Source organism: Mirounga leonina, unplaced genomic scaffold (assembly GCF_011800145.1).
Source record: "Mirounga leonina isolate KUSES-001 unplaced genomic scaffold, KU_Mleo_1.0 Mir_176, whole genome shotgun sequence".
In the NCBI taxonomy this organism is placed as follows: domain Eukaryota; kingdom Metazoa; phylum Chordata; class Mammalia; order Carnivora; family Phocidae; genus Mirounga; species Mirounga leonina.
Window position 1 is genome coordinate 54,802,938 of NW_023270454.1, and position 24,985 is coordinate 54,827,922.

Sequence of the window (24,985 nt, forward strand, 5' to 3'; positions counted from 1 at the left end):
CTTTGAAATTGTTGTAAGCAATAGAACCTCCTCCAATAAAAATCACATATGTATAAACACTTTTAGTGGTTTAAGGTATTCCTCAAACATTCATGGATCCCAGGAAGGCAGATTAATGACTTTCTGGGTAGATTATCATATAATTTATTATTCAAACCATGACACTTCTGACAGTGGAAGTGGGGCTTTGGAAAAAATGACACAGGCAGGCAGAACATGTGTAAGTAGTATGGCCAACCTTCTGATGGAAGAAAGGAAGGGGGAAGGAAGAAAGAATGAAAGGAGCAAGGAGAGGGAGAAAAGAAGTATCTATGTTATTATAATCTTGCAAGTGTTCGTATAACAAAATCTATCCTTCCACAATTAAGCTTGAAAATAAAACAGACCAAGAGGAGGTGGTGTATTAGTATAAATCAGAGTTTCAGTTATTGTAAGTCAGTAATTTCAGATATTACTATATTGTAAAAGGAGAGAAATCAGGGAGGGAGAGGAGGATGAAAGAATCTGAGGGTTTTGGAGGAAAATAATCTTGTTTATTTTCAACTGTAGACAAATAGATATCGCATTAACAGACTCGATGCACCGAAGAACAAATGCCCTAGAACTGAAGTTTTTCTAACAAAGTTTGTCTGGGCATGAAATAGAGCTGGGAGAAGTTCTAGTCTTCCTTGTCAAGGGTTGTACTGGAAGCTACTAAAACGTGGCAGAGAAACATTTTGTGCCCAGGCTCAGCTAAGGTTCACTCAGTCTAGTCACCTCAGCTGACAGAGAAATAGAGTGCAGTTGAAGTTGATCTGAGTTTGGGAGTTAGAAAGACCTGAACAAATGATTTGGTCAAGTGCTCTCACCTCCGAGTCTTGTTTTCCTTACCTTTACATTTAGGATAGAAATAACTACCTCAAAGGGTGAGGTGAAAATTCAATGAAACAATATATAGGAGGCATATAGCTCCCCATCATGGTTATTACTACTATTATTTTTTTTTTTTTTAAAGAAGGCTCTACGGCCAGCATGGAGCCCAACATGGGGCTTGAACTCACGACCCTGAGATCAAGACCTGAGCCAAGATCAAGAGTCTGATGCTTAACTGACTGAGCCACCCAGGCGCCCCGCCACCCCCACCATGGTTATTTTTAAAAAGCTTCTTATTTTGAAAAAATTGCAGATTCACATGCATCCTAAGAAATGATACAGAGAGAGTCTATAAACCCTCCAACTAATTTCCCCTAATATCTAGCATAACTATAGTAGAGGAAATCAACATTGATGAAGATTATCTTATTCAGATTTCACCAATTTTACATGCATTTGTTTGTGTGTGTATTTAGATATATGCAGTTTTATCACATATGCAGATTCACGTGACCACCGCCACAGTCAACAGTTCCATTATAAAGATCCCTCAATGCTACCCTTTTACAGCCATAACTACCTCCCTCTCTTCTAGCAACCACCACTATGTTTCTATCTCAATGATTTTGACATTTCAAGAATGTTATATAAATGAAATCAGAAAGTAAATCACTTTTGAGATTGAGTTTTTTTCACTTAGCATTCAAAGTTGCTGCTGTATCAAGTTTATTCTTTAAAAAATTATAAAATATACATAACATAAAATTTATCATTTTAGTCTTTTAAAAAAAGATTTATTTGAGAGAAAGAGCATGCGGGGGGAGGGGCAAGAGGAGAGGGAGAGAGAGAATCTCAAGCAGAATCCCTGCTGAGCATGAAGCCCAACATGGGGCTCTATCTTAGGACCCTGAGATCAAGACTTGATCTGAAACCAGGAGTCAGGCACTTAACCCACTGAGTCACCCAGGTGCCCCCCATTTTAGCCATTTTTAAGTCTATAAGTCAGTGACACTAAGTACATTCACAATAACATAAAAACATCACTCTTCTTGGGGCACCTGGGTGGCTCAGCTGGTTAAGCATCTGACTTCGGCTCAGGTTATGATCTTGGGGTCCTGGGATGGAGTCCCGAGTCGGGCTACCCACTCAGCAGGAAGTCTGCTTGTCCCTCTGCTCCTCCCCCCGTTTGTGCTCTCCCTCAAATAAAGAAATAAAATCACTTAAAAACACCCAACACATCACTACTCTCTACTTCCAAAACATCATCCCAAATAGAAAATCTGTACCCATTAGATAAAACTCTCAGTCTTCCTTCCTCTTAGCCCCTTATTCTATTTTTTGTCTCTATGAATTTGCCTGTTCTAGATACCTAAGTGGGATCATACAATATTTGTTTTATCAAAAGTTTGTTCCTCTTTATTGCTGAATAGTATTTCATGGTGTGATGCACCATAGTTTAACCATTCACCTGTTGAAAGACATCTGGGTTATTTCCAGATTTTGGTCTATTATAAAACAAGCTTCTATGAACATTGTGCACACTGGTTTTTGGTGAATTTGGTCTATTATGAAACAAGCTTCTATGAACATTGTGCACACTGGTTTTTGTGTGAATGTAAGTTTTCATTCTCTGGGATAATGCCTAAAAGTGTAACTGCTGGGCTGTATAGTAAGTACACATTTAGTTTATAAGAAACTGTCATCCTCTTTTCTAGAGTGGCAGTTAACATTTTACATTCCCACCAGCAATATAAGAATAATCTAACTTCTCTACATCCTCACCAACATTTGGTGTTGTCACTATTTTACCATTCTGACAGATGGACAGTGATAGCTCATGCTGGTAGATCAATCACTTTTTTTTCTTTTTAATTTATTATGTTATGTTAATCACCATACATTATATCATTAGTTTTTGATGTAGTGTTCCATGATTCATTGTTTGTGTATAACACCCAGTGCTCCATGCAGTGCATGCCCTCTTTAATACCCATCACCAGGCTAACCCATCCCCCACCCCCCTCCCCTCTAGAACCCTCAGTTTGTTTTTCAGAGTCCATATTATCTCATGGTTCATCTCCCCCTCCGATTTCTGCCCCCTTCATTTTTCCCTTCCTACTATCTTTTTTTTTTTTTAAACATATAACGTATTATTTGTTTCAGAGGTACAGGTCTGTGATTCAATAGTCTTACACAATTCACAGCACTCACCATAGCACATACCCTCCCCAATGTCTATCACCCAGCCACCCCATCCCTCCCACCCCCCCCACTCCAGCAACCCTCAGTTTGTTTCCTGAGATTAAGAATTCCTCATATCAGTGAGATATGACACATGTCTTTCTCTGACTGACTTATTTCGCTTAGCATAATACACTCCAGTTCCATCCACGTCATTGCAAATGGCAAGATCTCATTCCTTTTGATGGCTGCATAATATTCCATTGTATATATATACCACTTCTTCTTTATCCATTCATCTGTCGATGGACATCTTGGCTCTTTCCACAGTTTGGCTATTGTGGACATTGCTGCTATAAACATTGGGGTGCACGTACCCCTTCAGATCACTACATTTGTATCTTTGGGGTAAATACCCAGTAGTGCAATTGCTGGGTCGTAGGGTAGCTCAATTTTCAACTTTTTGAGGAACCTCCATACTGTTTTCCAGAGTGGCTGCACCAGTTTGCATTCCCACCAACAGTGTAGGAGGGTTCCCCTTTCTCCGCATCCTCACCAACATCTGTCATTTCCTGACTTATTATTTTTAGCCATTCTGACTGGTGTGAGGTGGTATCTCATTGATTTGGATTTCCCTGATGCCGAGCAATGCTGAGCACTTTTTCATGTATCTGCTGCCCATTTGGAGATCAATCACTTTTAAACTCACATACTATATTTGTTTTTTCTTCCTTGCTTCTTTTAAGACCAGGTAAGAAACCAAAAATAATGATTTTCCTTTTTTTAGTTCTTTTTCTTCACTTTAGGGAGGTAAAGATGAGATAAAATTTTGATGCCCAAAGTCAGAAATAAAAGGGTCATTAATATCCAAATTTAGTAAATAGTATATATTTAAATATATATTTATTTAATATACCTTTGAATACCTTTATATTCTAAATAAGATAGCATGTTTTCATAGGAATACTAAAGATGTTTTCCCCTCAGGTTCTACTAATTTGAAATTTATTACAGATACTTAGCAAGGATCAAAGTTGACTTTAAAACTTTTAGAACAATGTTATTTATACTGTTAGGAATAGATGCCAGTAATATAAATATTCTGATTAACTCAGGAGTTAATTCTCCATTTGGCTTAGTCTTCTAGAAATTGCTTTTGGGGAGGTGGAGTGGGAAGTGTTCAGTAGAGTTAAATCAGCAAGCCTGCATTGCCCAAACCCTTCATATACTGAGATCTTCAGGACCAGCCCCTGACCAGTTCCTTCACGATAATGTCTAAGCCCTTGGAATATCCGACCTGTAAGAGTCTCTTTGTATGCTGGAGGCTTTGGACCACACCAGACAGTTTATGCTAACATGAGAATTTATGGTGAACACCTGTTTTTGTATGCTTGGAACACTGGGCTAACTTATATCAGTTTGATTTCCTGGGTTAGCGGGTGGTGGCTGGAGTCTGAGTAGCTAAGGACAGTCACATTCCATGCCTACACAACTCCCAAAAGAATCCTGGACACCAATGTTCAAGTGAGCAACCCTGTTTGGCAACACATCATATGTATTCTCACACATCATTGCTGGGAGAATTAAGTACTGTCCATGTGACTCTACTAGGAGAAGATAACTAGAAGCTTGCATCTAGTTTCTCCTGGACTCTGTCCCTCTGTGCTTTTTCCCTTTGCTGATTTTAATCTATAGTTTTTTGCTGTAAAAAACCATAAGTGTAGTAGCTTTTCTGAGTTCTTTGAGTCCTAGTGAATCACTGAACATGAAGGTGATCTTGGGGACCTCTGATGCAGGTTCTGAGTCCAATTATTACAGCTGTCAGCTAAAAAAGACAGGAATATTTTTCCCAGTGCCTACCATAAAGCACAGTACTATGATAAACACTTTACAAGTCATTTCATCTAAACGTCATAAGCTTTTTTCAGATAAGAAAACTAAGGATCACAGAGGTGACTTTTTAAAAATTCACACAGCTAAATAACAGAGCACTAGGATCCAAATCCAGATCTTCTAAGTCTAAAGAATTCTCTTCATTACCTTTATATCTCCCACGACAAAATAGTGCAAATTACTCATTAAACATTTGTTAATGAAATATAAATTGTGAGGGTTGCCTGGGTGGCTCAGTCGGTTAAGCGTCTGCCTTCGGCTCAGGTCATGATCCCAGGGTCCTGGGATCGAGTCCTGCATTGGGCTCCCTGCTAGGCGGGGAGCCTGCTTCTCCCTCTCCCAGTCCCCCTGCTCTCACTATCTCTCTCAAATAAATAAATAAATCTTAAAAAAAAGAGAGATATAAATTGTGAAAAAATGGGAATAAAGGATATGAAAAGAAATTTAAAAAGGCAGCAAAAAATAAACGTTATAAAAACAGCTGCTTTTATAAAGAACCTCCTAGGACAGCTCAATTGGTTGGTTGGCTGGTTGGAGGAAAGAGAAAAAGAGAAAGGATAAAGGGGAAGAGAGACTTTGTAAGGGTAACGGGAAGACCTTAAGAGTAACGTAGGTGATATAGTGTATATGGAGGCAACAAAACAAACAGAAACCAAAACAAATGACATATAGTTCATACAAATAGGAAATTTTGAAATTGAAATTCTATAATCAAGGGAGTGATTACCTTGAAAAGAGAAAGTACTTTTTCAATAAAAAAAGAATCCTCCAACTTACTGCTTTTCTGTTTTGTTTGATTTGATCTCCCTATGCACTTTAATCTCAGCTAAATAGAGCCTTAGTCATAAAAATGAAAAAATGTACTTCTTTAGGAAATTAATTCCTCAGATATGCAGGAATACAAATCTGTTGATTGCTTTTTTTGAACTTTCCTAGTGCAGTAGAATAGTGATTATAACATGTATATGTTTTAATATTTCTTCTACCACTCAGCACCTCCTCCCCAAATAAAACACCATAGGTTAAGGCAAATCCAACTATTTCTTAGAAAATAACAGATATTAAAATGTACTTACTTGTTTTTCTTTATCTACTCCAGACATGAAAAGTTGTTTGTATTTGTCTTTAAAAGCAAAATTTAGAGCTTGTGTTGGAAAATATCGGATAACATTTGCCAAATTGCCACGCCAATAACTGAAGAAACCTACAAAAGAAAACATATTAAATATAAACTTGTATTATTATTAAAAAATTCCCATAGTTTTAACAAACTTAGTTATTTGAACTATCTAAAACTTACACCCTTTCTCATGAGAAAAAATTAAGTCTACATGTGAATCCACTGAAGAAAAAAGGCAGTGTTAGCTCCATGTACCCCATTCCAATTTTGTTAATTGCCAATAAAAAGCCTTAAATACCTTAAAATCTATGGAAAGTATCATCATTTGAATATAAGGCTTTTTACTAGTAGAAAAACAGAGCTCACTAATATTTGTCAGAGAAGCTAGTAATCCTTAGCCTCATTTCCAAATCAGGATATGCAATTCCTATGGTTAGAACAAATTGGTTTGTATATATACATATGAAAATGAGAAAGCCTTAAGAGTCTAAAGTGGGGGCCCCTGGGTGGCTCAGTCTGTTCAGCGTCTGACTCTTCATTTTAGCTCAGGTAACGATCTCAGGGTTGTGAGACTGAGCTGCACATGGGGCTCTGTGCTGGGTGTAGAGCCTGCTTAAAACTCTCTCTCTCTCTCCCTCTGCCCCTTACCCCGACTCCCTCTCAAAAAAAAAAAAAAAAAAAAGAGTCTAAAGTATACTTATTTTTACCTTCTGGAACCTAGCCAGAAAAGGGATCAATTTACAATTCAAGGCATTCTCCAGAGGCCTGATGGAGACACTGGAGAAAACTTTACAGGTCAATAATCTTCCCACTTCAAATCTCCATGGATTGACCAATCCTTAAAATGCAGTCATTGCGTTACCCCTATAATTCAGAGCTACCTTTATAATCTTTATAACTGAGCTGCCCTAGAATACAATAAGCTATCTTTTCAGCAGCCATAGTTGTTTCTAATAGATTGCAAATTGTCCAATGGTTTGATCTGGCTACTCTGAACAGGATACCTCTAGTCCCAGCTTGGAGAATACCCAGAATCAATCTTCTAAAGATAAACATTCAAATGAAAATAATCTCAGTTGACTGGGCTGATGCTCAAAAACTGAAAGTTATATTTACTTGTTAAGTAAGAAAGTCTGATTTGTGGGGGGAAAAAACAAAACAAAACACAGGATTTCGGTGAATCCCAAACTGCAAGTAAAGCAATTGCACAAAGATAATTAAGAAGCATATTTAATAGCCAAGAAATAATCTCAGTACTCACAACTGATTCTGTTTTTACTAGGACATGGACCATGTAATGCTAAATGTTACCATTTCCTGAGTATTTAATATGTGCCAGGCATTGGCCAAAGGCAGTATATTTCATTTAATCACCACATTATGCTTATGATGTAGGTTCTCCCATAGTACCCATATTATACATGCACAAACTGAAACTTAAAAGTTTAAAAAACTGTCTACAGACATGGTTAGTAAATAGCCAACCAGGATTTAGTCAGGTCTTGTGTCTGACAACAAAACTCTATTCCAGGTTTGGGTTTCTGGAGAAATAAATCTTAAAAAATCTTTAATAAAAGTGTGGTAAATAAAGCTCTTTTTAAAAAAGGAAACTGATTATTATAAAAAACTTTTGAGGCAGTATTAACAAAAACAACAATACTAAATTCTAGGAACTTCTTTTTATTCATTTAATCCTCATAATCACCCATGAGGAAGATATTAGTCTCTCCATTTTAAAGATGAGGGAATAAGTTAAAAAAGAATTTCTAAGGCAGAGGGAAGTTAAGTAAGTTGCCCAAGGTCACTTAAAAAACTGTAGCTCTGGTATCCTATGACCCAGCAATTGCACTACCGGGTATTTACCCCAAAGACACCGATGTAGTGAAAAGAACGGCCATATGCACCCCAATGTTCATAGCAGCAATGTCCACAATAGCCAAACGGTGGAAAGAGCCGAGATGCCCTTCAACAGATGAATGGATAAAGAAGATGTGGTCCATATATACAATGGAATATTACTCAGCCATCAGAAGGGATGAATACCCAACTTTTACCTCAACATGGATGGGACTGGAGGAGATTATGCTAAGTGAAATAAGTCAAGCAGAGAAAGTCAATTATCATATGGTTTCACTTATTTGTGGACATAAGGAATAGCATGGAGGACATTAGGAGAAGGAAGGGAAAAATGGGGGGGGGAATTGGAGGGAGAGATGAACCATGAGAGACTATGGACTCTGAGAAACAAACAGGGTTTTAGAGGGGAGGGGGGATTGGTTAGCCCGGTGATGGGTATTAAAGAGGGCACGTACTGCATGGAGCACTGGGTGTTATACGAAAACAATGGATCATGGATCACCACATCAAAAACCAATGATGTATTGTATGGTGACTAACATAACATAGTAAAATTAAAAACAAATAAACAAAAACAAACAAACAAAAACAACTGTAGCTCTGGGATTCAAACCGAAGCAATCTGGCTCAATAATTTAGTCCCTTATCTACAATACTTTTTCATATATACTTTAATCAAGTGAATATTTTCTATACTAAGAAAGGTCAACTGTTTTTTTTTTAATGGAAGCAAAGTAAAAATCTTAAAACATAAGAAATGTAAGCAAATTATACAGGAATATTTCTTGCTAGTTATGGCCACATTGAATTATTGAGGGAGATTGGTGAATCTAATTTTTGGAGGTATTTTTAGTGACTTTTAAGTTCTTCATTGTTAATGAAAACATTTAAGAAAGCATTTGTATTTTCTTAGAGGTTAGACCTCCAGAGGAGAAATACAGAGAATGAAATATGACTGTGTAAATGATATTGAAGAATATGATTTGATTTTCTAGACCATGGTTTATAGTAACACAACGACAGGTTATTGGCAGAAGACAAAGTCAATTTTAAAAGGATGAAAAAGAACATATTGGCTGGAAAATTGCCAATATAATCAAATGGGATTTAAGCTGAAAAAGATCATTTGTTTAAAAAAAAATAAAGTTTAGAAAAAGTGCCATATATCAAAAGATACTAGAATTTCCATTTTATACATGGCTTTTAAATATTAATAGTCATTTCGAAATGGCTCACTCAGCTGAATGGTACAGAGATACAATGGGTTTTAGATTATAAGTTATTAGTAATAATTCTGTAATTATGATTATAGTCTGAATTAGTATTTATTTCACAAAAGAATATCATATAGGGGTGTTGGGGTGGCTCAGTCAGTTAAGCATCTGACTCTTGATTTCAGCTCAGGTCATAATCTTAGGGTTGTGAGATCCAGCCCCACCTCAGGCTCCAAGTCCACAGGGAGTCTGCTTGAGATTTTCTCTCACTCTGCTCCTCCCCACCAAGCATGCTCGCTTTCTCTCTAATAAATAAATAAATCTTTAAAAAAAAGAGTGTCGTATATAAGAGCAGTAAAAAGGTTTGTAACTTTGGCTAATGAATTAAACAGGGAAGATTTTGAAGACAAAGTCATCTGTAAATTAACACAAGACCATGAAAGAGTACTGGATTTATGAGTCAAGGGGTTTGGTAGAGTTGGCTGAAGAACCTATTCTTTTTAGCAAAAATGCATTTGCATGAAAGAAACCTAAAAAATTCATCAAAACAAATGTCAATGTCTCAATGAAAATCTTAAGCAAACAAAAAATCTAGAAACAAATCCCTAGAGGTATAACAGGAAAACTGGCAGCTCTTAATGGGTTATATCTAAAAAAATATAATCTCACATACATAAAATACTTTTGCATATATTTCACAGAATTCATGGATTCCCTGAAGCTACAGTGCCAGGTTAAGAACTCCTCTTTGGGGGGGCCTGGGTGGCTCAGTTGGTTAAGCCTCTGCCTTCTGCTCAGGTTGTGATGCTGGGGTCCTGGTATCAAGCCCCATGATGGGCTTCCTGCTCAGTAGGTAGCCCGCTTCTCCCTCTCTCTCTGCCCTCCCCCCACCCCCCGCCACTTGTGCCCTCTCTCTCTCAAATAAATAAAATCTTAAAAAAAAAAAACCCTGTTTTAATCTTTTTTCATAGATCACCCTTAACAAATTTATTCTTATTCCTTTCCTTGCATCTCACTGCTATACCATGCTTTTAGGAGCTTCAAGGTCCCTGCTAACAGTGCAAAGGGAAAGGAACCTCAAAGTGAAATTCTGAATGTATTTTCTGTAGGAATATTATTTCTGGGGGCCAGGTTTCAGGGTTTTATTCAACTATACTTTAGGTACACTATGTATCTATGTAGGTTGCCTCAGACAGACTACAAAAACCTACTTTTTGTATAATGCAAGTTTATACCAAATACATTCATTTACAAATGAATATCAGGAATATATGTCTGTAAATTTAAGAAAGCATACATACTGATTGAAGAGTTAAAATTTATTAAGTATTAATTGCAACAGACACATGGTTTAACACTTTGTTTAACCCTCACAACTAGCATATTGGGTAGGTACTATTACTATACCCAGTATACAACTGAGGTGATTGAGGCTGACAGAGTTAAATAAAAATTGCTAAAGGTCACAGGTGAGGAAAAGGCTGGGACTTGATTCCAGAATCTGACTCCAGACCTAGAGCTATTGAATCTCTACTGCCTCTCTATAAAAATCCACTCTGGCTAAAACAGTAGTATTTTTTAGTCAGTATAATCCATTCTGGGGGTGGCTGGAAGTCTATTTAAAAAAAAAAAAGAATGATCCATTCTGGATAAAAACAGTATTTTTGGTCAGAATAAAACAAGGGAAAAGAGTGATGCAAATGTAGGAGTATTTTGACTCAAGTCATATAGAATAAAAGGACAGTTTCTTAAGATATAACCACAAAATTGGTAGAGAAACACATAGTGATTGTGGTATCTTTCTCTGTTAATAACAAAATAAGTTTTTTACTTAATTGCTAAGAAAAAAAATCTCTTCAAAATCTAAGGCTGAGAAAAACTATTATAAACTTAATTCTGAGAAAATAATTAAGAATTAAAATAGAACAAACAAATGAATATAGGGGGGAAAAAGAGAGAATGAGGCAAACCGTAAAACAGACTCTTAACTATAGAGAACAAACTGAGGGTTCCTGGAGGGGAGGTGGGTGGGGGCATAGGTTAAATGAGTGATAGGAGGGCACTTGTAGTAATGAGCACTGGGTGTTGTATATAATTCTACACCTGAAACTAACATTACACTGTATGTTAACTAACTGGCATTTAAATAAAAACTTGAAACTAAAAAAAATAATAATTATAATAGATCTGATGGGAAAATGAGAAAAAGTTACAGAGTCATTTACTGGTGAACTTATTTGCCAAGAATGAGAATGCTAGGCATGTTTGGGTATAAATATTCTAGACTGGTGGGCTACAACATGTTTTGACAATATGCCTATCAGTAAAAAATATGTAAGCATGACTTTCTAATATATATATATATATATATATATATATATATACACTAAAAAAATTATATACATTTTCCACTATACTACTCTATTATGCACATTTGTAAAATATACCCAAAATAGAAATTAAAGGATGAAATAAAGATTTTTTCATTTAAAAACCTCTTATTTGGTACCTAGTACGTAGCTGACTTGCTGAGGATAGCATTAAGAATACATTTCTTGAAAAAAAAAAAAAGAATACATTTCTTGGTCTTATAGAGCTTGTATTTTGAGAGAGAGGGACCAGGGAGACAGACAATGAACAAATAAATATGTCAAGTGGCTATAAGAACAAAAATAGTATATGGAGATGGAGGAATGAGGAAGGGCTATTTAGATAGGGTGGTTGGGAAAAACTTCTGGCTAGGAGATATTAGAGCATAACTCAGCATTCATTTGAACAATTAAACAGCATTTTTAGATGTCTTACTAATCATGATGTTTTCATACCATCATTTGCTATATATCTCAAGTCACCCTTAGGGTAACGTTCATTCTTAAGAACAGTATACATGAATCTATGTTTCAAATAGTCTTCTTGATCATTTCAAATATTCAAATAGCCTTCTTGTCTCTATAAATCCAATTGAGCAAACATAAACTATGTTTATTATATAATAATTGAGGAAGGGTGCATGTCATCCCCTCTCCAGTGTGTAATTCATACTTTTTTCCAGAATGCCTTAGTGTCCTGTAATATATAATTCACATTTGGCCCAAGCGTAGGTGCCAGTGCCAACTCATATACCAAATATCATAGTTTATTTTCCCATTTTATTTAAAGTGAATGCCTAATATTTTCTTTCCATACCCCAAAACACTGTTTTCAAGATATAAAAAACCTCATGGCCAGAAACTCCTAAAAAAGAAAAGAGATCTGGTAGGTGCTTAAAAATGAGCTGCACAGATCAGATCTTCAAAAGATTAGGTTTACAATGTATTAAATAAAACAATTATTTTAATTTAAAATATTCTTACATATATGCATATTGTGCCCAGTGAAAAATTATTGCATAGACACCAAAATGTTAACTGTGGTGATTTTAGTAGTGATTTGTTTTACTTTCTGCTTCTTTATATTTTCTAACTTTCTATAATAAACATGCATTATTTGTATAATAAAGGATTAAACAGCATTAAATTAAATGCACACAAAGTTGGAAGGTCCTACAACCAACTAAAGAATAGAATAAATCTTTTATTTATTTATTTATTTATTTGATAGAGAGAGACACAGCAAGAGAGGGAACACAAGCAGGAGGAGTGGGAGAGGGAGAAGCAGGCTTCCCGCTGAAAAGGGAGCCTGATGCGGGGCTCGAACCCAGGACTCTGGGACCATGACCTCAGCTGAAGGCAGATACTTAATGACAGCCACCCAGGCGCCCCAAGAATAGAATAAATCTTTAAGAATAGCATCAGCCAAGATAAATCCAGAAGATTTCATAAGCCAAGGAAAGCTTATAAGAAGTATGAAAGGTACCCAAAGAGATGTTTAAAGCTAAGTTCAGAGCTTTAAAATGAAGAGATCTATCTTTGGAGTAGAAAGAAAGCAGAGATAAGGTAAGATAGTGTGAGAGCATCTACTTGTGCCTAAGGAGTTCATTCTCTCAGGCTCATTTCATGTTGCCTACAGAAAAGTTATCAGTAAAATTAGAGCAAACATGAAACACAAAAGAAACTTCAGAACATTTGAGATGGAGATGTGACTTGATTTTCAAAAAAATGACAGAAGGTAAATTCCAGAAAATAATTTCAGAACTTGACTGCCTCAGTAAATTCCAGAATGATCTACCACAGTGATTCTCAAACTTACCAGACTCAAGTCCTCTATACAGAACAAATATTTTACAATACTTCCTTTACTATCTAGAAATAGGATTCAAAGACTGTGACCTCTTCAACAATTTTTTACAAATCCATATAATGCCCTCTCTACAGGAAGACAAAATAAAGACATTCTGAATAAAATAGGTATTTTAATTAGTAAACTGGTGAGGCATGAACACACCATAGACAAAATGGTCAGATATTTGCCTCTACTTAATAATGAATGTTATACTTAAGATACCATTAACATTTCTTTTAAAAGGGCTTAATAAATATATCTGTGTATATAAATGTGCAATCATCATGAATTCAATAGTTAAGTGGTGACCAAATATCACAAGAAGAATTGGTGAGTTTTCCCAATGGTGAACAGTTCTCAGTACAATTGTTTTAGCAGGGGAGGGACAGAGGAAGAGGGAGAGAGAGAGAGAATCTTAAGCAGGCTCCACGCCCACCTGGTGCAGAGCCCCACACAGAGCCTGAGGCGGGGATCCAACTCACAACCCTGAAATCATGACCTGAGTCAAAATCAAGAGTCAGACACTTAACCGACTGAGCCACCCAGGTGCCTCTTATAAGGTACAATTCTTAACAAAACAAAGTACAGCATTCCCTCTACTCACATGGTAGCTGCATTTCTGGGATCAGTGTTTATGGAAACTGTCCCAGATAGTTTGTGTTTATAAGTAAATCAGAGTTAGGTTCTAGGCGTAGAAAATCATAAACAGGTTTTACTGCTACAAGAATGTCCAGTGGGAGAACTGAGTCATTCAGGTTGTAGGATAAGTGTTTGTTGTGTAGGACTGGCCATGTACAGCAGCAGGATGTTTATCATCCCTGGTTTTTGCCTTTTACATCATTGCAGTTAAGGATTACACCCTTCTATCTTTGTGCTAAACAAAAAATTCCCTACAAGTTTGTAAAAAAAATGCCCCTAGGTGGCAATATTATCTCTGTTGTGAATTCTAATCTCTTAGCACAATATACCATGGTGTGTGTATTCATAACAAAGCCTTGTATATAAGAATAGAAAACATCTTAAAGTTCTGCTTATGATCATCTCATTGGAAGGTAAAGAAAACAGGGACTGGAATACTATTCAGAATGCTCTCAATTTACAAGAGCCATATTGAGTATGTTTAGGTTTAAATATCATTTAAAACACTTAAAATATAAAATGAATTAGCACTGATCAGCACAATCTGACCAGGATATTTAACTTTACCTGACTAAATATTTAAAGCAGATTAGCTAATAGATAACAGAGTCCCTTACTTCTCTGAAAAGGTCTTAGAATATCACCCAAGAAGAGAGAGGTTCCCACTTTTCCTTTAAAAACCCTGGTGGAAATGGGAAGCTTACTGTGATAAAACAAATGGGAGTGGAGAAATATGAAGCACTATGAAAGACCTGAGCTCAGCTCCCTAGATGGGCATTCTAAATTTACAACTTAGATGCCTTAAGAGTTACACTTAGGGGCATCAGCCGGTTGAGCTGGGTGGCTCAGTCGGTTAAGCATCTGCCTTCGGCTCAGGTTATGATCTCAGGGTCCTGGAATTGAGCCCGGCGCGTTGGGCTCCTTGCTCAGCAGGAAGTCTGCTTCTCCCTCGGACTGCCATTCCCCCTGCTTGTGCTCTCTCTCTAATAAAATCTTAAAAAAAAAAAAAAAAAGAGAGTTACACTCCACCCTAAATACTACACTCAACAGCTCAAGAGGAGTTGTAACTACATCCCTAGGGAGAGAAGGCTTTTTTCATGGAAGAGTAACCACAGACATAGGAGTGGAAGAAAGGATGGCACTGGAGTTGAAGCCAGTTCACTTCTTGTTCAGAATACACAATAAATAAGCCTATATCCTTTTTAAAGTTCATATAGAGTTTTCTTTTTTTTTTTTTAAAGATTTTATTTATTTATTTGAGAGAGAGAGCACATGAGAGGGGGGAGGGTCAGAGGGAGAAGCAGACCCCTGCCGAGCAGGGAGCCCGATGCGGGACTCGATCCCAGGACTCCAGGATCATGACCTGAGCCGAAGGCAGTGGCTTAACCAACTGAGCCACCCAGGCGCCCCTCGTAATTTTATTTTTAATTAAAGAAACTTGTTTTTGTTATTTACTGAGTTTCCCACAGTCTCGATTTTGCTGATTTCATCCTCAGTGTTATTTGTTTGTTTAAAAAAACCCCAAAAATATGTTCCACTGTCTCTTATATTTCTTGTGAAATCATAGTTAGGTCTAAAGTCTTGATCAGGGGGCGCCTCGGTGGCTCAGTCAGTTAAGCGTCTGCCTTCAGCTCAGGTCATGATCTCAGGGTCCTGGGATCAAGCCCCGCATCGGGCTCCCTGCTCAGCGGGGAGCCTGCTTCTCCCTCTCCTCCCCACTTGTGCTCTCTATCTCACTGTCTCTGTCTCTCTCTCTCAAATAAATAAAATCTAAAAAAAATTAAAAAAAAAAAAAAGAAACTGCTCCCCATTCTGTACCCATCCACATGTAGCAGGGTACCTGAGCAGTCCGGTGTGTTCCCCACATGTCCTTTCTGGCATTATTGCCTCATGGATCATCACTGCATTTGCCCCTCAAGAGTTCCCTGCCCATGATCACGTTCTCTGGTTTCTGCTATTGCTTCTAATTCATTGGTGACCCATTTACTTCAAATCCAGTGTCTGGGACTTCTTTTTCTGGAGACAGAAAATTTTTAAGCAAAACTGGTCAGTCTCCTTTACTTACACAGAAGTCATGTCTAATTTGTAGGTGGATAATTTGGATATTACTGGAACTGTTTCTCCTGTCTGAATGACTATAATATGTGGAATCTCATTTGAGAATGAAGCAATTACATATAAACTTTCTTTTTTTTTTTTTTAAGATTTTATTTATTTATTTATGAGAGAGAGCACATGAGAGGGGGGAGGGTCAGAGGGAGAAGCAGACTCCCCGCCGAGCAGGGAGCCTGATGCGGGACTCCATCCTGGGACTCCAGGATCATGACCTGAGCCGAAGGCAGTCGCTTAACCAACTGAGCCACCCATGCGCCCTCATATAGAGTTTTCAACTGAAATCAAGTACGTGGGTGAATTACAGAAAATTGCTGATAAATTTATCCTCTTATCCACTTAGCTAACTTAGGAGCAATTCTGCAACAGGAGGATATTTAATGATTAACAAAGCACTTTCATTATTTATTCCTTGAAATCATTTCAATAATCCTGGAAAAAAAAACCCTCCACAATGAAAAAAGATCAAAATTTTAATTAAGGCAGGGCTGATGCAAAATACTACTGTCTTTATTTAAAATTTTGATATTTTGCTCATCTTGGATTTTTCGCATTTTGATTTGTATCATTTGTCTTTTTGAGTTTTGGGAGCCCTCCACAAGTTTCTGTAGGGGTGAATGCCTCTTTAGTTTCCGCCCTGGTCTTCAGTAGTTCTCAAGAATAAACAGAACCTCTTCTCACTGAATAGGAACCAGAGTACTGGGAGGCTCCGACACTTCCGTACCTGGAGTACTTCTCTTAAAAGTACTATTTCAACAAATACTTAAGCACCTTAAAGCACCTGTTAACATACAGCCAAGTACCTAATGGCATCTCCCTCAATCCTGGGAGGTCAACCGCTTTCCTTTTGAGCCAGGCACAACTGCACCAAGGTGTAAATCCTGATGTTGAGGAGAAACTTAAGAGAAAGAGAATGTGGTGGCCTCTCCTACCCAGGACTGGTCACGTTATAGGCCTTCTGGGCTCCAGGAAGCCTAGCCTCTTGAGAGTGGTTAAGAAACTGAATTCTCTGTGCACAAGGAAGAAATAAACTCATCACCGACCGATGCGGCTGCGGTGCAGTCCATCCCCTCTCGCTCCACCCTTTTCTGGGAAGCTGACCTAGAATGGGAACGGCTGGCACGGTGGCCTCTGGTACGCACCTTGCTCGCGGGGAATCCGCACCAGGCAGTCCACCATGCCTTTGTACTGCGCCTCGGCACTGATCTGCTTGGACGACGCCTGCACCTGCAGCAGCAGCTTCACCCGCTCGATGGGGGCCACGGCAGTCTTGGACACAGCCGCCGCGATCCCGCCTGCCAGCAGGTCCTTCCCGAAGGATGCGGGGTCAAAGAGCCGCTTTCCCGACTTCTTCTCTTGCTTCTTCTTCGGAGGTTCACGCTGCATGGTGGGACAGTGGAGGTAAAAACAAGCAGCAGCAGTGGGAAACGAGGCTGAGAAGGACGACGGAGGGAAGCAGAAATCCGCTTCAGCGTCGTCCTGGCGGGAAAGCAGCGCTCAGGATGCCGGGATATCGGCGTGCAGGGCCCGGGTTCCCCGGAGCTGCGCAGGCGCCTCCAACCGCCTCCCGCCTTCCGGCGCCGGCCACGTGACTTCCGACACGTGGCTCCTCGGCGCCGAATGCGGTCTTGACAATCCTCCAGGGGGCTTTCCTTGCTGCCCGCAGGGTCAGCAGGCCGTGGGTACTGAATCGCAGAGGTGCAGGAAGGGAGCTGGGAGAGCTAGTCCAGTGTAAGGATATTTAGGGGCCAAAACTAGAACAGAGTAGCAAACCAACTAAAAGCCAAGTTTAGTTTTAGTTACCAGGGTTATCCTTCCATTTTCTCTTACAAATCTCTTCAATTTCTGCTCCTTTAATTTGGCAGGGATTGTTTATCTAGTCACGTTTTCAGTCTGCCGTTGCTGATAGCACCCCAGTGGCTTAATTTAACATGTTCCTCTTTCTTCTGTATTTTATTTAAATTGGTAATTTTATCTGGAGCTGTGGTCCCAATCCATACTGACCGAAGGAGAGAGGGCTGGGCTGTTTTAACTAATGCTTGGGCTTAGGGATCCTAAAGTGCAAGGCTGAGAACCAGTGACCTGTTCTAGAACAGTGTTTCGCAGCCTTTTTGTTTTACGACCCCTTTTCACTCTTAAAAAATTAGGACCACAAGGAAGCTTCTGTTTTTGTGTTACACATATTGATACCATTTCAGAAACTGAAACGGAAAATTTAAAAATATTAAAATAACCTATGATATAAATAACATTTTAAATAAAAAGTAACTATTTTTCGAAACAAAAAAAATGAGAATAGCCTTGTTTTATATTTTTGAAAATCTCTTTAATGCCTGACTTGTCCCCACTCTACTGCAATACCACACATCGTGTAAGCTGCTGGAAAACTCCACTGCACCGAGAGAATGAGAGTGAAACAGGCAAATAGCGTTTCAGTATTAATAAGAAAAGTTTTTATCTCATGGTGTCTCAGAAGAGGTCTTGTGACATCTATACTCATAGCACACTGAGAATTCATCTGGAAGCTTATCAAATTCAGGTCTGACTCTGGGCAAGAATACACAGTAGATGTACATCTATCCTGCACATAATGTCTCTTGCTCTATTTTCTTTCACCTTGCTTTTTTCCACTTTATACATCCTGGAGATCCTTCTGTGATAGTATATAATATATTCCTGATTTCTTTTTATAGCTAGTTTGATGGTTTCTAATACGTAGAGATTCTATTTTATCATCTCTTACTCTGTAGGACCTGCAGTCTTGAAACACATCTACAAAACATGAATGAGTTACTTTTGTGAACTTGAGGTTCCAGTTTTTTATTATCTCAAATGTGTTTTTGCACTTTTAATACGACTTGTCACTAGTACAAAACCACACATTTAGGCCAGGATTCCAGAGCAGGAATTTTGTTTATATTTTGATTACCTCATACAAAACCAGTTGGCAAGTCCTACTGGTACCATGTTTAATGCTATCTTCATTTCCCTAGCAGCTTGGCTCTTAACTGGATTTTCAGCCAAATCTCTCTCCATTTTACATGCTGCTGCCAGATTAATCTTTCTGAAACAATTGCATTAATCATTATTCCTAGGCTTAAAAGATTTAAAGTCTTCTCATTGCCCGAACTTCAAAATCCTTTGTGAAATCCATTGCAAATTCAAGAAGTGATTGATGTTTTATCCGCAAAAATATGAATAATGAAAGGTTTCGGTCTCCTTTAAGGGAATTTGAAGTATTAACAAGCATACGGGAAGAGATTTAAGGGGGCAGGGGGAATACTTGAGTCACACTCTGGGCAAGACTCTTTTTAAGGTGCCAAGAGAGGTCAAAGGAACTTCTCTGGTCACAGGGATCATACACATCTCAGACAGAAAAAGCAAGTGTTCTGTTGCTCTCCAGGGAGATTTTCTCTTCCTTCCTTGCCTCCTTCCCCCCCGCCCCCCAACCCCTTCTGACTCTATAGTTGACGGTGTTTATAGCATATTGCTTTATGATATCCTCAAGTGTATTTCTGACATACACTCATTCATAGAAGACAGCAAAAGTAGCTTTTTTTTTTCTTTTTTTACCTTAAGAGCTATGAATCAGCTCTTTTCAATACACTGAGCTAAAAATGTTTAGCTGCATTGCATTTTATTTACTGATTTAGGGAACAAAAAAAGTTCTGGTGATTTATATGTTGATATTAAAAGTATAGAGTCTCAGGGCCTTTGAGTTGTTCAATCTGCTTTCCTCAGAAATCAGCATGGTTAGTTTTCTCTCTTAGTTCAGGTCTAGGATCATCTCGGCAACCCTTTCCCTGGTCACCCCAGTTCTCACACTTCATATCCCATTTTCTTCCTTCAGTTTTTTTTTTTCCTCTTAGCTTTTATCGATATATTTTACTTATTTGTCTTATTTGTGGCCTGCCTCCCCCCCGGGAACATCAGGTCCATGAAGGCAGGAATTTTTAGCTGTTTTGTTCACTGCTTTATCCCCGGCATCCAGAACAGGGCTTGGCACAGAGCAGAAAGTCAATTATTTGTTGGATGAATGCATGAAAAGACAACAAAACTGCAAATAAACCTCCAAACTATCTTTATTAAAGACTATCAATATAAAAATAGCTTCAACTATAGAGAATATAGAAATACAACTCTACAAAATTATTTTCACACAGTTTAGTGTATAAAGTTTTAGTAACATTTAATAATATATTTTAAAATATCCAAAGTATACATCCTTGTTCTCAAAAGTGTTTAGTGCTGAATATTTTTTCTCAGCTTCTTTCCAACATTTTGTACAGTAGCAGGTATGATTTAGCTGACACCTTGGTTTTTTAACCAGTGGACATTTAATAATAATAAACGGCGGTAGTAGGAATAGCTAACACTTCTATAGCACACGTGATATGTGCCAGGCACTATTTAGAGGGAATTTACACAGACAACAAATGATTATTCACAATATTATTTTCAAGAATGTTTAAAGCAGACAAACCTAGTAAATTGGTTTCATGACTTTCCCCGTTTGTGTCAGAAATATAAAAAAGCAGGCACTGCAAATTTACTATCTTGCCAGTATGTATCCTCATCAACAGTTCCTTGGCACAAATAAGAAACTCTCCCTTGCTAAGTACAGTTTTCTAACCTGACAAAAAGAAACAAACAAAAGAACAGTAAAGAAAGGAGAGGGAGAAAGGAGGAAGGTGTAGAATCTAAAATGTAATTTTGGGGGGCTAAAAGAGATATGATGGTGATAAAACAGTACTCGATATTTCAAAAAATGATATTCTATAATCCTTTGCATTAATAGTCTGAAAGGGAACATAAAATTCAACTTAAGAATGTTTCTGTATCAGCCAAAGCACACCTCTGGGGTATCTGCACTGTCACATTGTCCCCTTTTCTTTAATAAAGTGGCAGATAGGCACTCATTGGCCAATAATTAACTTGATCTTTCAGATGTGTATCTGAACATATTTCGAAAAATGGGCAGCTAGGTTTAGTTACAATGCTTCAATATCCATTTAGAGATGACAACCACGATATCTGGTTTTATTTCTTAAAAATGCAATGTCTCTACAACATGGACATTATAGTATACATCTATAATACAGCAAATGATTTTCCTCTTATTAAGGTAAGTAGTCTATTTTGTTTTTATTTTTGTTATTGAATGGTGGTCTGAAGATGCTTTGATACCAGGAAAGTAGTTCAAAAGACCAAAATTTCATTAAATGAAACAAAAAAGTCCCTTATAATAAAATCCCAGGTTTTAGTTCAGTCTGTTTGAAAATCTGAGGTGACTAATAGCTACAATTTTTAATAAATCTCAGTACTGAAAATAGCTCATGGTGTTTTGGGGGACATATTAAGAAATTTAAGACATTGAATAAATACTTTTAAACAAAGTGCCTTATTACTCATGTATGTCTACAAGCAGGGCCAAGGCAGTGGTTGAGAGTCTGCCATTCTGACCAATATTGTGATCTTAAGGGGAGGATATGTCAAGCCATTTTGTACATTTCAAGAACGGAAGTTTCTGGCTCTGATTTAAATGCTAAATTTAAGGCCCACAAATCACTAACAGGACGACAAATACAATGGTTTGCATTTTAAATACCTGGGTGAAAATCTCTTAAACTGATTTATAAAGAGGTAACACTGTTTCTTCTAAGACCAAATGTTTCAAATGGTGCACCAACTGTGTTTTACAGTTAGGTCTAACCTGGAGGGCTCATGTTCCAGGCGTTTGAGGAGAGGGCAATAGAGACGGACTTTAGATGCGTTGGCAAAATTTCCCTTCCAAAGCTTAAGTCCTGAAGAAGAAAAAACCCAGTATTGTAGTCTTGGGGGCATGTGAGAATTCAGGAGGATCCATTAGGTAAATGTTAATTAAAAATTCAGTATTTTGTTATATTTTCCTTTTTTCTCAATCCACCAAATTCTCACAGCCAAAGAAAACTCTTATCCCATTAGTTTTCATTCTCTACTAAAGGTCAAGTAAACTATAGTTCATTAAGATACCTTCCTTTGTGAAAACCCAATACATAACAAACCATATTTATAAGGCAAAAATTAGTATTTAACAGAAGAAGTCACCACAGGATTTCTTTAACCCAACTTTTTCAGTGTTTTTAACATGATTAGGTTTTTAAAAAAGATTTATATATAGCTGTCCTGAAATTCATGAACTATATAAGATGGTGTGCATACCTGAATATATTTCAATAAAAAGAAAAATAATAAAAGTTTATGTACAAATAGTTTAAAAACTATATCCTAGTCAAAACAGAGCTGACCTGAAATAGTAAAGAGAATCAAATAAATAGAAAAATAAGTTTAATTTTCATTCCTCAGTTCTTCTACCCCACGGTGAGGTATCTATTAAAACAGTTAAACTAAAGAAAAGAATTTGACCTAATAGGGAATCAGTACTTGGACATTACAAATTTAGGTAGTGAGCAGTAGGCAAGAAGAAAAAAAGCTGCACATTTTACTTAAGAGGGACTTTAGAAGTCTCAATACAGTCATCTCATTTGTAATGAAAATTCTAAACTCAGAGAGGTACAAAAACTTGCTCGGGGTCCCAGCACTAATTAGTTATAGGACCTGGTCACACCCTCCCGATTTTGTGATTCTTTTACCAGACATTATTATTAGTCTTGAGAACAATACACAATTTATGAATTGTGTATTGTTTCAAGATAAATATGTCTTCCATTAATCTTATATAAAACACTTCATTTTATTTCAAACTAGTCAATAAATTAACATTATATACCAAAATGGAAATAAGTTAACAATCCCTTCTTTATATATATTTTGATCAAGTATCTTTTCAAAAGTCTCACAATACTACATAAGATTTAGTGCATCAAATCCAAGAGCATATCATCTCAATATTTAACATTATTATGTTCAAAACTGAACAGTTAAGAGAAGTTAACCCTTATCTTCTTGTGTATGGGTTTCAGCAATTCTAACACCGTTCAATGTTCCACGCACACTTGCCGTGCATCAAGAAAACACAGCTACAAGGTTAATCCAAAGAACAATTTAAAAGCCATTTCTATGGCAATTTCTGTGACTGAATCATGAAAACAGACATAAAGTTCTTGAAGTTTGGGATGAAGAAAGAGTCTCCTGCAGAGGAAAAGCACACTCATTTCAGAAATTCAAAAAACAAAAACCAAAGGGAAAAAAATCCAGCCTTTCAATTTATTTTATTTTATTTTTGTTTCCGACAGAATTCATAGTGAATTAAAAACCACTAATCTAAATCTATAGTAGGGGGAAATACAGCTAGATTTATTTTTAAATAAATAATATATACCTTAGGTAAATTATTTTTATTTTTCCAGGGTGTAAAAAGCCTATTTTATCAATATATATCACCATATACCTCAGTTTTAAAATATTAAATTTAGTCATTATTGTTACAATAAAGCCAACTGTGTTACCATCATTAAGCACAATAGCTATTAAACATTGCCATTTACTTTCTAAATGTTAATTATTATTAAAACATTATATGAGGGCGCCTGGGTGGCTCAGTGGATTAAGCGTCTGCCTTCGGCTCAGGTCATGATCCCAGGGTCCTGAGATCAAGTCCTGAATTGGGCTCCCTGCTCAGCAGGGGGCCTGCTTCTCCCTCTCCTCCCTGCTCGTGCTCTCTTGTCACTCTCTCTTTCTCAAACAAATAAATAAAATCCTAAAAAAAACAACAACAAAAACATTGTATGATTGCTCTTTTTGCAGACAGTATTGAATTGGAGATACCACTGAAACTTTGATTTTTTTAAAGATTTAGTCAACACTAGTTTATGTAAATCAGACAGTTTAAATCAGGGATATTTTGTCTGACTTCCTTAAATTTCTCTATTCTATATAGATCTGCATCATCATAATTCAATACCTCTTGATTCTTTCTAGTCCAATTGTTGTGAATGTAGTGAGGCTCCGCTGCATACCTGCATGTACACCTGCTTTTATCTCTATCTTCTCTGTGTCCACACCACAGGCCCTTTGCTGCTCCTAGCTTAATCTTCCGATAGCACAGCTCTGATCACACTACACAGAGTTGAGCTTATGCTCATGCTCCTCCCAAGCTTGCTTGGTTACACACCACAATCACAAGGAGCTTACTAAAATTACAGAGTCCCACTACCCTAGATTCCGTTAGTAGGTCTGGGGTGGGCCACAGGCATCTCTGATTTTAACAAGTGACTCAGGTGATTCTAAATCTCATGGACCAACACACAGGAATACTGCTTTGGATAATGTTTATCATATAGTTTAGTACTGCATGGTAGGTGTCTAGTAACATTGGTCTCACCTAACTCTGTGTCCCTTCCTCCACCAATTCTTTACCCCAATTCAAAGAACCTTCAGTGCCTCAACATTTCACTCAAAATTAAGTTCCTTAGTCAGGAATTGAAGGCTCTCTGCAGTGGTCCTAACTTAGCTTTCCAACCTGATCTTTCATTTTATCTTTGCATCTGTCACTCCCTTATCCTAGCAAGTCAGTCTACTCAACTGCAATGCCTTATGATTTCCCTTGTTTCGGTCTTTGTTCATCCTATCCTTTTCCTAGAATGTTCTATTCAAATCTAATTCATTTTCAAACTAGATCAAATGGAATCTGTAAGCCTTTCCTTATAATCCCAATGTAGATTTTTGCCCCTTCCTCAGAACTCCCATAGCATTTGGCTGTATCAACTAATTTATTCTATCTAAAAAAATCTCTCTCTCTATCCATAAATACATATATATTTGAGCATATTTCATATTTCTTCTGGTGGGTATAAGACCGTTCATGCAATGACTATGACTTTATCTTTGTGTTTGCCATACCACCCTCCCACCGCCACATTTTGTGAAGCACAACTCCATTTACTAAATTGTTACA

General features: G+C 37.4%; 2 protein-coding genes across 3 annotated transcripts in view; both read right to left on the reverse strand.

The window, feature by feature from the left end:
* The window catches only part of SLC25A31 (solute carrier family 25 member 31), a 40,635-nt gene extending 22,759 nt beyond the window's left edge, over window positions 1-17,876 (reverse strand). The window contains exons 1-2 of the mRNA XM_035023102.1: window positions 17,232-17,876; window positions 6,003-6,130 (exon numbers count right to left, since the gene is read on the reverse strand). Of these exons, the coding sequence (XP_034878993.1) occupies window positions 6,003-6,130; window positions 17,232-17,475 (372 nt within the window). The 5' untranslated portion in view covers window positions 17,476-17,876. The remainder of the gene's footprint in view (window positions 1-6,002; window positions 6,131-17,231) is intronic.
* A 2,277-nt stretch (window positions 17,877-20,153) lies between these two features.
* The window catches only part of INTU (inturned planar cell polarity protein), an 84,841-nt gene continuing 80,009 nt past the window's right edge, over window positions 20,154-24,985 (reverse strand). For both annotated transcript variants that reach the window (XM_035023093.1, XM_035023091.1), the window contains one exon: window positions 20,154-23,220. In XM_035023093.1, coding sequence (XP_034878984.1) covers window positions 23,109-23,220 — 112 coding nt within the window. In that variant the 3' untranslated portion in view covers window positions 20,154-23,108. The remainder of the gene's footprint in view (window positions 23,221-24,985) is intronic.